General features: G+C 42.2%; 1 protein-coding gene across 4 annotated transcripts in view; it reads right to left on the bottom strand.

Moving 5' to 3' along the window:
- stx17 (syntaxin 17) overlaps window positions 1-13,910 on the bottom strand; it is a 118,770-nt gene that overhangs the window by 57,829 nt on the left and 47,031 nt on the right. For 3 of the 4 annotated variants that reach the window (XM_043690043.2, XM_043690042.2, XM_087987170.1), the window contains one exon: window positions 8,673-8,738. The exons of the other annotated variant lie outside the window; for it this stretch is intronic. In XM_043690043.2, the coding sequence (XP_043545978.1) occupies window positions 8,673-8,738 (66 nt within the window). The remainder of the gene's footprint in view (window positions 1-8,672; window positions 8,739-13,910) is intronic. 4 annotated transcript variants of the gene reach the window in all.

Below are 13,910 nucleotides of genomic sequence, written 5' to 3' on the forward strand. Positions count from 1 at the left end.
TATGTCAACAACGATCAATACAGGGATTCGTGATCTCTCTAGATGCAGAAAAGGCATTTGACCAGGTCGAGTGGCCATATTCTTTTTATACTTTAAAGCGGTTTGGCTTGGGCAAGGTCTTTATCAAATGGGTAAAGGTTTTGTATAGTGACCATCTTGCCGTGATCCTCACCAATTGTGCACGATCAGGCAATTGTTTGCAAATGATTATACAGTCATCTCATGAGGAAGCACCACCAAGTACCTTACAGAATATTGAATACCAAAGTCCCTCAGTTTTTTTTTTAACCTCATCAAATGACTTCCTTTTGCAGATCACAGATGCAGAAAAGTCTTGAAAGAACATTATCCTGGATGCCTTATAAATTGAGGCCTGTGGATCCTTCCCCAGCACTTTGGAATCTTCCATAGTTCTCTGCTTGCCCTGTAGAACTGGAATCGCACCAAAACCAGGTGGGGGCGCTGGTCCGGCCAGACCATTGCACCATAACCCAGTGAACTCTGTCGACCTTCATCCAGCCCGCCCCGGCATCGTAGCAGCCAGTCTTCAAAAACACTTGCTTGCCTCCGCTCCCTACAGCAGATTCATGACAAGGATATTCTTTCTCCTACCTCTATTTTCGAGGTTGTCAACTTGTTTGGTTAAGGCCTGGACCTGTTTCTCGAGGGCCTGGATTCACTCTGTCGAGGACTCGATCACGGTCTTCAATGTTGCAGTCCGCTGCTCGACCTCTTCCATCTGCTTTCCAAGTCCTCCAAGCTCCTTCTCATGCTTGTACAGCATGGCCGAAATCGACCCCAGCCGAGTACGACTCTCCTCAACCGACACCTCGATCATCTCCCAAAGCTGCACAAATTCTACAGCCATGGTCTGCTGGGTAGGTGATTCCATTGCAGCTGCGGTCACAGTCGCGGGCGTGCCCGATGCTGTCAGTGAATGCCCAGTGTGTTGGGACTTAGTTGAACTTTTCCCTTTAGTCATCTTTGCTTAACAAAACAGGATTTAAACAGTTCCACAACCCTTTAACAATAATTTTTTCCAAAAGAAACCTAAGTGGGGGCAGGCAAAAACACCACTACGCCTGAGTTGGGTGCAGACCTTCCAGTTCACCACCATCTTGGATCCCCGACCCTTACTTAAACAGTTGGAGTATAAAAGTAGGCAAGTCTTATTGCAACTGTATAAGGTGCTGGTGGGATCACATTGTGACGACAGTGAGTAGTTTTGGTCACGTTATTCAAAAGATATTATTTCACTGAAGGCAGTTCAGAGAATGTTCACTTTGATGATCCATGATATGGAGTAATTATCTTATGCTAAAGAGGTTGGGACTCTACTCACTGGAATTTAGAAGAATAAGATACAATCTCATTGAAACATAGAGGATTCTTAAGGGTCTTGACAGGGTGATTCCTGAGTGGATCTTTCCTCTCATTGGACAGTCTAGGACCAAACGGCATAGTCTCAGAGTAAAGGAGCAACAATTTAAGACTGAGGTAAGGAGGGATTTCTTCTCTTAGAGGGTTGAGGATCTTTGGAACTCCTTGCCATAGAGAGCTCGAAGGACAAATTCCTTGGATGTATTTGAGGCGGAGATAAATAAATTCTTAGTAGAGGAATCAAGGGAAAGGGTAGGAAAGTGGATGTGAGGAATGTCAGGCAGCCATGATCCTAATGAATGGCAGAGCAGGCTCAGGGGCCAAACAGCCTTCTCCTGTTCCTATTTCTTATGGTCTTTTGACGGGAGGCTGTTCAAAATGATTGTCCCAATCATGCATCTTGTCAGGTTATTCCTTGTAACATCCCCTTAAAACTTTCCATACTGTGTATTCTTTGTTAATATTATTTTTATAAATATTTTAGACAATAGGCAGATTCAATTACATAAACATACAAATTCTAACAACAAATATGTTACAAATGAACGATGTATAACTGTTACAACAGACCACAGACTGTTATAGATTATAACTTGTTATAACCCATACCTCAGTGGTTTCGATTCTACAGTATTTGTCAAAATAAAGTTGCAACAGTCGGTCAACTAGAAATGTCAGCAAAACTGACAGAAATCTCTCTATCCCTCTCATCAGTCATTGATGGTGAATATTGTGAAAGTCTTTAAGACGTAGTCAAAAAAGTCATGAACTACACAAAGAAATTACTAAAACTTACACGGGCCTAAACTTCCCCCCCCACCCCACCCCCCCCCCCACCCCCCCGCCAAAAAAAATTATGTTTCTACTGCTCCTACCTCATGTTAAAATGCTTAATGTGATCAAAGCTGATGTTTACTTAATCAAAAAAAAGCAAAAGTCTGAGTCACTGAGACTTGCAGTCCAAATAATACCTATTGAAGGTTTTCAATTTTTTGTGGTCACTTAAGCGCAACCACACACACTGGTTTCTCTTTCAAAGTAAAACTAACTAACTTCTTTAACAGATTAACTTGCAACGGCTTAACAACAACATTGGACTAAAACTGAAAATCCAAAAATTCAAACTGATCAATGACTAAAGCGGAGAAGCAGTGCTATACAATGACAGACTTCAATCAAGATTAATCAGATATAAATGTAAGAATAAAATGTCAATATTAAAATAAAACTTGGGAGGGCTCCAGTGTGTCAGTCAAGTTGACTGCTCTGTCTTGAATTGTATAGAGCTTCTTGAGTGTTGTTGTAGTCCTAGATGAATGCAGCTTCAGAGAGTAATCCACCACAGTCATGTCTTGTAATTATGAGCAGACTACACAGGGTCAGGAGATGGATTACTCATTGCATAATTCCCAGAGTTTGACTTGCCCTTGTAGCTACAGTATTGTAAGTTGGTCTAGCTCAGTTTCTGCTCAGTAGTTAAACGGCTTCTGCCCAAGGATCTGTTAATGTCAAGTTATGAGGAAATGGTTAAATTCTCTCTGGTTGGAGATGGTCTTTGTCTTGCAATTGTGTGGCACAAATGTCACTTGCCCTTATCAGCTCAAGCCTGAATGTTGGAATAACTTCAAGTACTGCAACCCCACAGGAAAGTTCCTGGCTGATGAATCAAATATCCAACGTGATCTCAAATTTCACAAACATAAATTGTGAAAGCTGACATAGGGAAGTAGGTAATACTGAGCCCCAAATGTATTTTTCTTTCTTTGTCCTTCTCTCAAAAGATTATTTAGTTAAATATGCAAGATGACAACCCAAACTCATCCCCCAACCCCCAAGATAATGGGCCTAACCAATAGTTGAACAAGACTATGATCTAGCTTAAGCTGAAAATGTGTTGATGGAAAAGCGCAGCAGGTCAGGCAGTATCCAAGGAGCAGGAGAATCGACGTTTCGGGCATAAGCCCTTCTTCAGGAATGAGGAAAGTGTGTCCAGCAGGCTAAGATAAAAGGTAGGGAGGAGGGACTTGGGGGAGGGGCGTTGGAGATGCGATAGGTGGAAGGAGGTCAAGGTGAGGGTGATAGGCCGGAGAGGTCAGGAAGAAGATTGCAGGTTAGGAAAGCGGTGCTGAGTTTGAGGGATTTGACTGAGACAAGGTGGGGGGAGGGGAAATGAGGAAACTGGAGAAATCCGAGTTCATCCCCTGTGGTTGGAGGGTTCCTAGGCGGAAGATGAGGCGCTCTTCCTCCAACCATCGTGTTGCTATGGACTGGCGATGGAGGAGCCCAAGGACCTGCATGTCCTTGGTGGAGTGGGAGGGGGAGTTGAAGTGTTGAGCCATGGGATGGTTGGTCCGGGTGTCCCAGAGGTGTTCTCTGAAACGTTCCGCAAGTAGGCGGCCTGTCTCCCCAATATAGAGGAGGCCACATCGGGTGCAGCGGATGCAATAGATGATGTGTGTGGAGGTGCAGGTGAATTTGTGGCGGATATGGAAGGATCCCTTGGGGCCTTGGGGGAAAGTAAGGGGGGGAGGTGTGGGCGCAGGTTTTGCATTTCTTGCGGTTGCAGGGGAAGGTGCCGGGAGTGGAGGTTGGGTCGGTGGGGGGTGTGGACCTGACGAGGGAGTCACGGAGGGAGTGGTCTTTTCGGAACGCTGATAGGGGAGGGGAGGGAAATATATCCCTGGTGGTGGGGTCCGTTTGAAGGTGGCGGAAATGACGGCGGATGATCCGCTGTATATGGAGGTTGGTGGGGTGGTAGGTGAGGACCAGTGGGGTTCTGTCCTGATGGCGGTTGGAGGGGCGGGGCTCAAGGGCGGAGGAGCGGGAAGTGGGGGAGATGCGGTGGAGGGCATCGTCGATCACGTCTGGGGGGAAATTGCGGTCTTTGAAGAAGGAGGCCATCTGGGTTGTTCGGTATTGGAACTGGTCCCAGTTCTGAGGATCTGGCTTATTTTTCCTTAACAGTTTTCATCTCAAACACAGTGAGTCAGCCAACCAATACAGCCAATTTAGTCTGACAATTATCACAAAGAGATGTAGTCACAGGAAAAACAGATGAAATTAATGCATCAAATAAGACAAATTCAGGAAACCCAGAAGCAGAAGTAGGCCATTCAGCCCATTAAGCTTGCCTTGTCATTATAGATCATGGATGATAGTCTTCTTAATGCCATTGCCCACATTGGTTCTTCTATGTCTGTGCAACAAGTAACATCCTCAAGACGTCCAATAATTTTGTCAAGTTCAATTTCTCTTCTATAAATCCACGTTAGCACTGTCCAATTTTTCCATTTTCTTTTATAAAATATTCAGTTATCATACCTTGTATAGTGGTTGCTGACATTTCCTCTACTACAGTCGTCAAGTGACAAGTCTAGTTCTCCACTTTTCCTCTATCTTCCTTTTTAAATAGTAGAATTACATCTGCCAGCTTCCAGCTGGCAGGAACAGTTTAAGAGAACTAAAGAATGTTAAATGATAACCCATTAATGCATCCGTTGGATCAACTGCTATTCCCTTCTGAGACCTGTCTAATGACAAATCCTTCAGTGCATTTTCTAATCCATCCTAAGCAATTTATCCTCATCCTATACCCTCAGTTTCCTTTGCTCAGATTTAAGATTTTAATTTCAGAATGAATTGTCACATTCAAAACTTCATGTAAAATTCTATTACGATCACTATTTCCCAAAAGTTCCCTTTCTCATCACACACCAAATCCAAAATAGCCTGAGCCCCAGTTGATCCTCAAAATACAGTTTCACATAACCCATCTTGTGCACACTCCAGACTATCTTCACTTTGGTGTCTGGCTAGCAAATGTTAAACCTCATAATCCTAAAATGTTGCACAAATACTTCTGGGGTCTGAATGACCTGAAACTAGCCAGGCTGCCTATATGGAGCATTAGATGATAAAGCAAGGTCCCATGAGCTCTCTCAACTTGACATAAAGGATTTTATGGTACTGTTTGAAAAATGTTCCTAGCCAACATTCATCCACTCATCAAAAACAGACCACTTAATCATTTAGTTAAATGCTGCTGTAATATATTGATGTGTGCAACTTAGTTCCCATGTTCTCCTGCATTGCAACAGTGACTACTCTTCAAAAATATTGCATTGACTATAAAGTGGCTTGAGATGTCCTCAGGTAGTGAACAATGCTTAAACAAATTAAAGTCTTTCCTTCTTTTCTATTACAGAACCAATATTTAAAATAAATAGGCAAATGTTAATCTGCATCATAAAAATCTAACCATTGTCCTCTAAAAGTACAATTTCTGAGCTTTTGTTTTGTTTTTTAATGGCATGTAAGCATCACTGACAAGGCCAGAATTGTTCTGGAGAGCAGTTAAGAGTCAAGCACTAGGGCTCTTGGGACACATGCAGGCAGGTTTCCTTTCTAATGGATATTAGCGAATCAGATACGTGTTAGTTCCATGGTCCCCATAACTATGAATACTTTTCAATTTCAGACATATTACTGAATTTAAATTCCACTATCTGTTGTGGTGGAATTTGAACTTTTGTCCCCAGAACATTATCCTAGGCCTCTGGTTTAGTAATCTAGTAACATTCTCATTACATTACAGTCCTCACTTGTCTTCTCAGAAATCCAATGCTCTTCATTCAACTTTGTAAGAAGGGACTAGAACATTTATCATTCTGCTCAAAACAATGTTTTCGGAATGACGATCCTTTCTTGCAAGGTTGTTTACATAATGCAGCAAGTTTAAGAAGTACTGATACTTAAATTGCACAGTTGGCTTGAGACTTTTGCAAAAACTGGGTGTAATATATCTGAAATCACTCCTTATTTTGAAGGGTAGAAGACAAAATGAAGAAGAAATTATTGCATTTGCAAAAGGAAAAAGTTAGGCTAGTGCATCTTTAGCCAAATGTAAAGCACATGAAATTATCCACTTTGGGAAGAAAAGTGGAAAAGCAAAATATTTTTAAACATTTGGAATTCTCTTATCCCAAAAGCTGTTGATAGTCAGTCAATGTGGATTTTCAATAGTGAGTTTGACAGATTTTTGTACACTAAAGGGAATTAAGACCATAAGATGCAAAAGCAGAAGTAGGTCATTCAGCCCATTGAGGAGAAAGTGAGGTCTGCAGATGCTGGAGATCAGAGCTGAAAATGTGTTGCTGGAAAAGCGCAGCAGGTCAGGCAGCATTCAGGGAACAGGAGAATCGACGTTTCGGGCATAAGCCCTTCTTCAGGCCATTGAGTCTACCCCATCATTCAATGAGATCACAGCTGATCTAATAACTGTCAGCTTTACTTTTCTGCCTTTTCTCTATAACTCTTCATTCCATAGAAAAATAGAAAATGGGAGCAGGAGTACGGCCAATCAGCTCTTTCTGCCTGCTCCACCTTTTAATATGATCATGGCTGATCATTCAATCAAGTATCCTGTTCCCAATTTCTTCCCATACCATTTGATCCCTTTAGCCCAAGAACTATGTCTAACTCCTTCTTGAAAATATTCAATGTTTTTAGCCTCAACTGCTTTCTGTGGCAGATAATTCCATAGGCTTTCTGGATGAAGAAATATCTCACCTTAATCCTGAAAGGTTTATCCCATATCCTTAAACGGTGACCCCTGGAGCTGGCTCCCCAGTCATCAGGAACACCTATGCTGCATGAGTCCTGTTAGAATTTTATAAGTTTCTGAAAAATTGTCTCTCATTTTTCTAAATTCCAATTAGAAATTGTCTGTCTCAGCCTTATGTATACTTAACAAACCATTAATAATAAAGATTTCCACAGGTTCACAACCCTCAGAGAAGAAACTCCTCCTCATTTCTGTCTTAAATGCATGGCCCCTTATCCTGAGATATGCCCTCTGGCCACCATTCTCCCACAAGGAGGAACAATCTTTCCATGTTTACCCTGTCAAGTCCTCTAAGAAACTTGCATGCTTTAATAAGGTCACCTCTCATTCTTCTAAACTCCAATGAATACAGGCCCAATCTACCCAACCTCTCTTTGCAGAACAATCCCTCCACATCCAGTATCAGTTGAGTAAACCTTCTCCAGGTAACTTAATACTAGAATATCTTTCCTTAGATAACAGGCCTAAAACTGCTCACAGTATTCCAGCTATAGCCGGATTGGTGCCTCATATATAGTTTTAGCAAAACTTCCTTACTTTTACATTCCAGTCCCTTCAAAACAAAGGCCATTGGTCCATTGACCTTCCCTTTTACTCACTGAACTTGGATGCTAACCTCTAGTGATTCATGCACAAATCCCTCCGTTCTGTAGCTTTCTGCAGTCTTCTTCATTTAAGTAATATTCAGCTCCTCTATTCTTCCTGGCAAAGTGCATAACCTCAAAATTAAGGAACATAGGAACAGGGCAGGGATATGAAGTTGATATGGACTTTCAGCATAACATTGACTAGCAGAGCACACCCATGTGGTCATATGGCCCACTCCTGTTTTTTCTACATATATGTACTTATACTTGAATGCTTTAAATTAGCTGTTTCACTGTGTTTACATGTTTGCCAATCAACAGTTAAAGCTTTAATCACGAATGGAAAAGGTGAATAATTATTGGCTTGAGTCAAATCAAACAAGATATATTAAGCCACAAAATTTAGAATCAATTATTTAACACAAGCTTAACTTCAATCATACACTAACAGTTTATCAGCATCACTACAGGAACGGCTGAGTTCTGCTGAGAGATCTTACAATTAAAAGTGTTTAAGGACTCTAGAATAGGATTCCTAAAAAGCAAATTAAAAATAATGCTATTTTCTAATTAAATTAACTACTCCAGGAAGTTACAATGTACACATAAATTCTAAAAGTGCTGAAGCTGTGAAGCAATCTATTTTATTTTACTACTTTGACAAAACATATTTGAAAGATCCCCTTTTCAGATTAACAATACAGATAAGCAAACATATGTAGGCGGAAGAATTCCTGGCAATGGTACTCAAATCATTTTCAACTTAAAAACTGTATAGATTAGATTACTTACAGTGTGGAAACAGGCCCTTCGGCCCAACAAATCCACACCGACCCGCCGAAGCGCAACCCACCCATACCCCTTCACCTAACACTATGGGCAATTTAGCATAACCAATTCACCTGAACTGCACATCTTTGGACTATGGGAGGAAACCCACGCAGACACGGGGAGAATGTGCAAACTCCACACAGTCGCCTGAGGTGGGAATTGAACCCGGGTCTCTGGCGCTGTGAGGCAGCAGTGCTAACCACTGTGCCACCATATGCTAAGCTAAAAAGAAGGCACACCACATTATTTACCTGCACCGTACGGCTTGCATTAATGTGCTCCTGGTGCAGCTTGTCCCATTGACTCCATCGCCGATACTGTAAAAAGAAAGTATCAGAATAATAAAAATAATGTAAGTACTCTTGGACAAGTGTGATCCAAGTGGTATTAAGAATCGTGATTTTTAATTTTAAGTACCATTCTACTTTTCTGATTTACTTTTAGTATGTATACTTTAAAAATATTCAATGTAATGAGTAGTGCAGACTGAGCATTACAGAAAGGAGTTGTCTGAGTAAGGAGGGGCGCAAAAAGGTGAGGCAAATGCAACGGGACAACATTCAGCAGCCTTGACCCCTCCCTGATACTGGGTCCCTTAACTAGATATGGTGTCTGTTAATGAAGGGTCCACTCCACCCACCCCACCCCCCCCCCCCCTCCCACCCCCACAAGGTCACCAGCAAACCTAGCCTTGTTGGCTGACCAGCCTTCAGAAGATACCAGAGGTATTGCAAGTTCCATTATATCCACTGATTTCATGCGGGCTCAGGGATAACCAGTAGCTCATTAAGAAGCCTAATTGGTATCAATCACTCATAGATTTGTGCATTGGGCTGATCCCACTCCCAGTTTAATTTGGGAGAGTTTTACCGAAATCAGGAATCCAACTCTCGAAATTCTCTCAATCCCCCCACCATCACGCCTGCTCGAGTAGTCTTGTAATAAATTACATACTTTCACTATCTGAAACTTTCACCTGAAAGGGCTATGATTTGGAGAAGCAATTACTTTGAGGTAATTTAGGATTGAACTTGTCCTGGATTTGAAATCTATATTTATTGTGTTATTGCTTCTGCACACTGCAACTATTAAAAAGTATATTATACAAAATCATGGTATGCAGGAATGAGGATTGAAAATGCTTTGCTTTCTGGTGCAATTAACTGGACGGGACCAGTTTAGTTAGCAAATTATTTTACCCAAATTGGCTGTTCACTTCTCATACTTCCCAGAGGGTTCTCTCTGATTACTGCACGATAGCAAAAAGATTACCACAGTAAAGAAACTGAAATATGTTTACAAAATTACAGACTCACAAGTACACCAATGTTCTAAAATCATACATGCAGTAAAATCTTGCAAATGAGAACACTATGTTTTCTTTAAAAAAAACAAAAGCTCTCCAAACCCACACACTAGCTTAGATGTAGATTCTAACAATTTTCCAAATGCTGCGACTGCAATGTTAAAATAATGACATGAAATGCATTCACAATGTCTACTCAATTAGTTTTGCTTGTGCGCAGCCTACGTAGTTAAATACACAGGACTTTTACTTTTCTCTGTGCAGCGGCACATTGCAATAATTTGATTTTAATTTTATTGTCACGCATATTTTACATTAGAAATAACTAAAGTAGTGAAAAGCTTCCATTTTTTGCCACAAAATGATGCTGCTTTGAATAATTAAAGATATGAAAAAAACATAGACTCTCTTCATGCTATATCAGTCCTGAGCCAGCTCATCATCAATAACGCTTGCGCTGTCTACCCTCCACCACTGTTATGTTGCCATCTACACCTGACACAACAAATATCAAAGTCGTCGATCCTCAGGCTGCACCTTTGTCGCTGCTCTAATACTCCTCCACCACCTCCTCATCGCCTCCTGCACCAGACCAACCAACATCAGAGTCACCTCTCTTGCTACTGGGCCAACCTCATCCATGTTGCCATGTTTCTGGTGCCACTTATAAAGATAAACTCGTGATTGGCACAGATAGGAACTTCTGGGCTGCCACTAGGAATGCCACTTAAATTGATTTTTTTTCCATATCTCTAAAAATGTTTATGCACATTCACCAGAAAGGAAGTGAAGGACATTTTTAAAGATTTGCAATTCTAGGCCAGCAGAGGTTAGCAGGTGAGTGCAAAAGACAGAGCTTCCCAAAATTAGGTCAGGAAACCAAGTGGGATTATGAGCTATAAATTCTGGGGTCATGAGATCTGAGACAATAATGGCCACAGTAAAGCTTTACCATAAGACCATAAGACATAGGAGCAGAAGTAAGACCATTCGGCCCATTGAGTCCACTCCGCCATTCACTCATGGCTGATGGGCATTTCAACTCCACTTACCCGCATTCTCCCCGTAGCCCTTAATTCCTTGTGACATCAAGAATTTATCAATTTCTGCCTTGAAGACATTTAGCGCCCCAGCCTCCACTGCACTCTGTGGCAACGAATTCCACAGGCCCACCACTCTCTGGCTGAAGAAATGTCTCCACATTTCTGTTCTGAATTTACCCCCACTAATTCTAAGGCTGTGTCCACGGGTCTTAGTCTCCTCGCCTAACGGAAACAATTTCCTAGCATCCACCCTCTCCAAGCCATGTATTATCTTGTAAGTTTCTATTAGATCTCCCCTTAATCTTCTAAACTCCAATGAATACAATCCCAGGATCCTCAGCCGTTCCTCATATGTTAGACCTACCATTCCAAGGATCATCCGTGTGAATCTCCGCTGGACACGCTCCAGTGCCAGTATGTCCTTCCTGAGGTGTGGGGACCAAAACTGGACAGAGTACTCCAAATGGGGCCTAACCAGAGCTTTATAAAGTCTCAGTAGCACAACAGTGCTTTTATATTCCAACCCTCTTGAGATAATTGACAACATTGCATTCGCTTTCTTAATCACGGACTCAACCTGCATGTTTACCTTTAGAGAATCCTCGACTAGCACTCCCAGACTTTGTACTTTGGCTTTACGAATTTTCTCACAGTTTAGAAAGTAGTCCATGCTTGTATTCTTTTTTCCAAAGTACAAGACTTTGCTCACATTGAATTCCATCAGCCATTTCCTGGACCACTCTTCCAAACTGTCTAGATCCATCTACAGCTGAAAATGTGTTGCTGGAAAAGCGCAGCAGGTCAGGCAGCATCCAAGGAACAGGAGAATCGAGGTTTCGGGCATAAGCCCTTCTTCAGGCTGTAGATCCTTCTACAGCCTCCCCACTTCCTCAGTACTACCTGCCTGTCCACCTAACTTTGTATCATCGGCAAACTTCGCTAGAATGCCCCCAGTCCCTTCATCCAGATCATTAATATATAATGCGAACAGCTGCAACCCCAACGCTGAACACTTTGGTCAAGTTAAAGTTATTCTCTCACTCTATGAGGCCCTCTCTCTCTCTCAGTTCTCCCAGGAGGGCTTGGAATGATGATAACCCTCCAAATGGAGTCACAGTGGGAAAATGTTTGAAAAGCACTCGCAAAGTATAAGGTTGAAGCATTTAGAATCTTCTATAGCTTCAAGTGCTGAATGGACAATCCACCTCCTCCTGAGGATGCCTGCAGCACAGATGACGGTCTTCAATCAACTCAATTCGCTCCATGTGGTGTCAGAAAACAGTTTAGCATACTGGAGACAGAAAAGGCTATAGGCCTGACAAAAGCCCATTTAGAAGACTGATGACATGCACTCCAGAACTACCTGAAACCTTTGCAGTACAGCTACAACAGTGTCATTGACCAGATAATGTAAAACATTGTCCATGTAGGTCATTCCATAAAGATCATAATACATAGGAGCATAAATATGCCTTCAGCCCAACTCTGCTGTTCAAATCGGAAATACTTGGAGAGCTGTTAAGAGTGAATCAGATTGCTGCAGGTCTGATGTCACTTGCAGGCCAGGTAAGATTTCCTTCCCTAAAGGATGCAAGTGAACCTGAAACTTTTTATTGACAACAACAGTTATGCAGTCACTATTAGACAACCTTTTTATTTCAAATTGCTATTGAATTCAAAAGTTATCACTATGATGGAAATTGAACTCATGCCCTCAGAACATTCGCCCGGAATTCTGGATTGCTAGTCCAGTAACATTACCAATAGACCATGGCCTCCAACCACAACCATAGTGTCAAGCATGGTATATTAATATATATAAAGGACTGGGCTAACAAACAGAAAACTGAACATTGGGATAATGGAGAACTTTTGTAGGATGGCAATGTGTAACTAACAGAGTGCCACAGATATCAGTGGTGGGGCCATTTGACTTGAATAATAAAAATGAATGTACTAACACTAAATTTGCAGATTACACAAATGTAGGTGTGAGGGCAAGTGGTAAGGATGACACAAAGAGTCTGCAAAGATTAAACGAGTGGGAAAGGACTTGGCAAATGGATTATAATATGGAAAAATGGAAAATTATGCACTTTGACAGAAAGAATAGAGGAGATGAACTTTATTTAAATGGAGAAAAACCACAGAAAACTGCAGAGTTATAACAGAACATAACATACGAACGAGGAGGAGGAATAGGCAATTCAGCCTCTTGAGCCTACTGTCAGTTAATGTGATCATGGCTAATCTCATCTTGAGCTCAACTCCACTTTACTGGCTACTCCTTAGAACCCTTCAAATGAGTACTGATTAAAAATCTGTCTCTGGGGATCTAAGATGGCAGCGATCTGAGAAGATCACACTGCAGAGCTTCACATCGCAGCAGGAGCAGGACGGTCATTTAACCCACCCAACCAAGGTCATCAGGATTTCTTGGGGCATTGGAAAGATTGTGGAGCCCCAAGAAACATTTAAAAATTGACTTACCTGTATTTTCAGTCATCCAAAAATGCCTAAAAAGGGAGGAGGAGCATCTGAGGCCGGGCCTGCTGCTCAGCCTGCAGCAACCTCGGAGCCAATATATCTCCAGGATTGGCTGGTGCTCATGCTTCTGCAGCATGAGAGAGACTGGAGCCAGCTTCTCTTCAATCTGTTTCCAGTGAACCAGCTCTCGAAATCTTGCAAGGTGCTGGGGAAACAGATTGAAGAGAAGCTGGCTCCAGTCTCTCTCATGCTGCAGAAGCATGAGCAGCAGCTGGGAGACCTGGAAAAGAGGACGGATGAGGTGGAGCACATGGTCACAGTGGTGGAAGCTGATGCCAGTTCATCTAAGGAAGAGATCCAAGCCCTGGAGACGCAGGTTTGTAATTTGCGTGACCAAGTGGATGATCTTGAAAACAGGGGCAGGAGAAAAAACATTCGGATCATCGGTCTGCCTGAGGGTAAGGAAGATGAGCGGCCTGTGGAATTTGTTGAAGATTGGCTTCCGAAATTCCTCGACTTGGAGACTGGAATGAGAGGATTGAAGATAGAGAGGGCTCATTGGGTCGCAGCACGGAGGTCGGGTCTGGGTCAACGCCCTTGTCCTTTCCTGGTGCAGTTCCATCATTACCGGGATAAGGAGAGAGTCACGGAGG

Source organism: Chiloscyllium plagiosum, unplaced genomic scaffold (assembly GCF_037043375.1).
Source record: "Chiloscyllium plagiosum isolate Xiang-an unplaced genomic scaffold, Cpla_swu_hap1 HiC_scaffold_5, whole genome shotgun sequence".
Lineage (NCBI taxonomy): Eukaryota > Metazoa > Chordata > Chondrichthyes > Orectolobiformes > Hemiscylliidae > Chiloscyllium > Chiloscyllium plagiosum.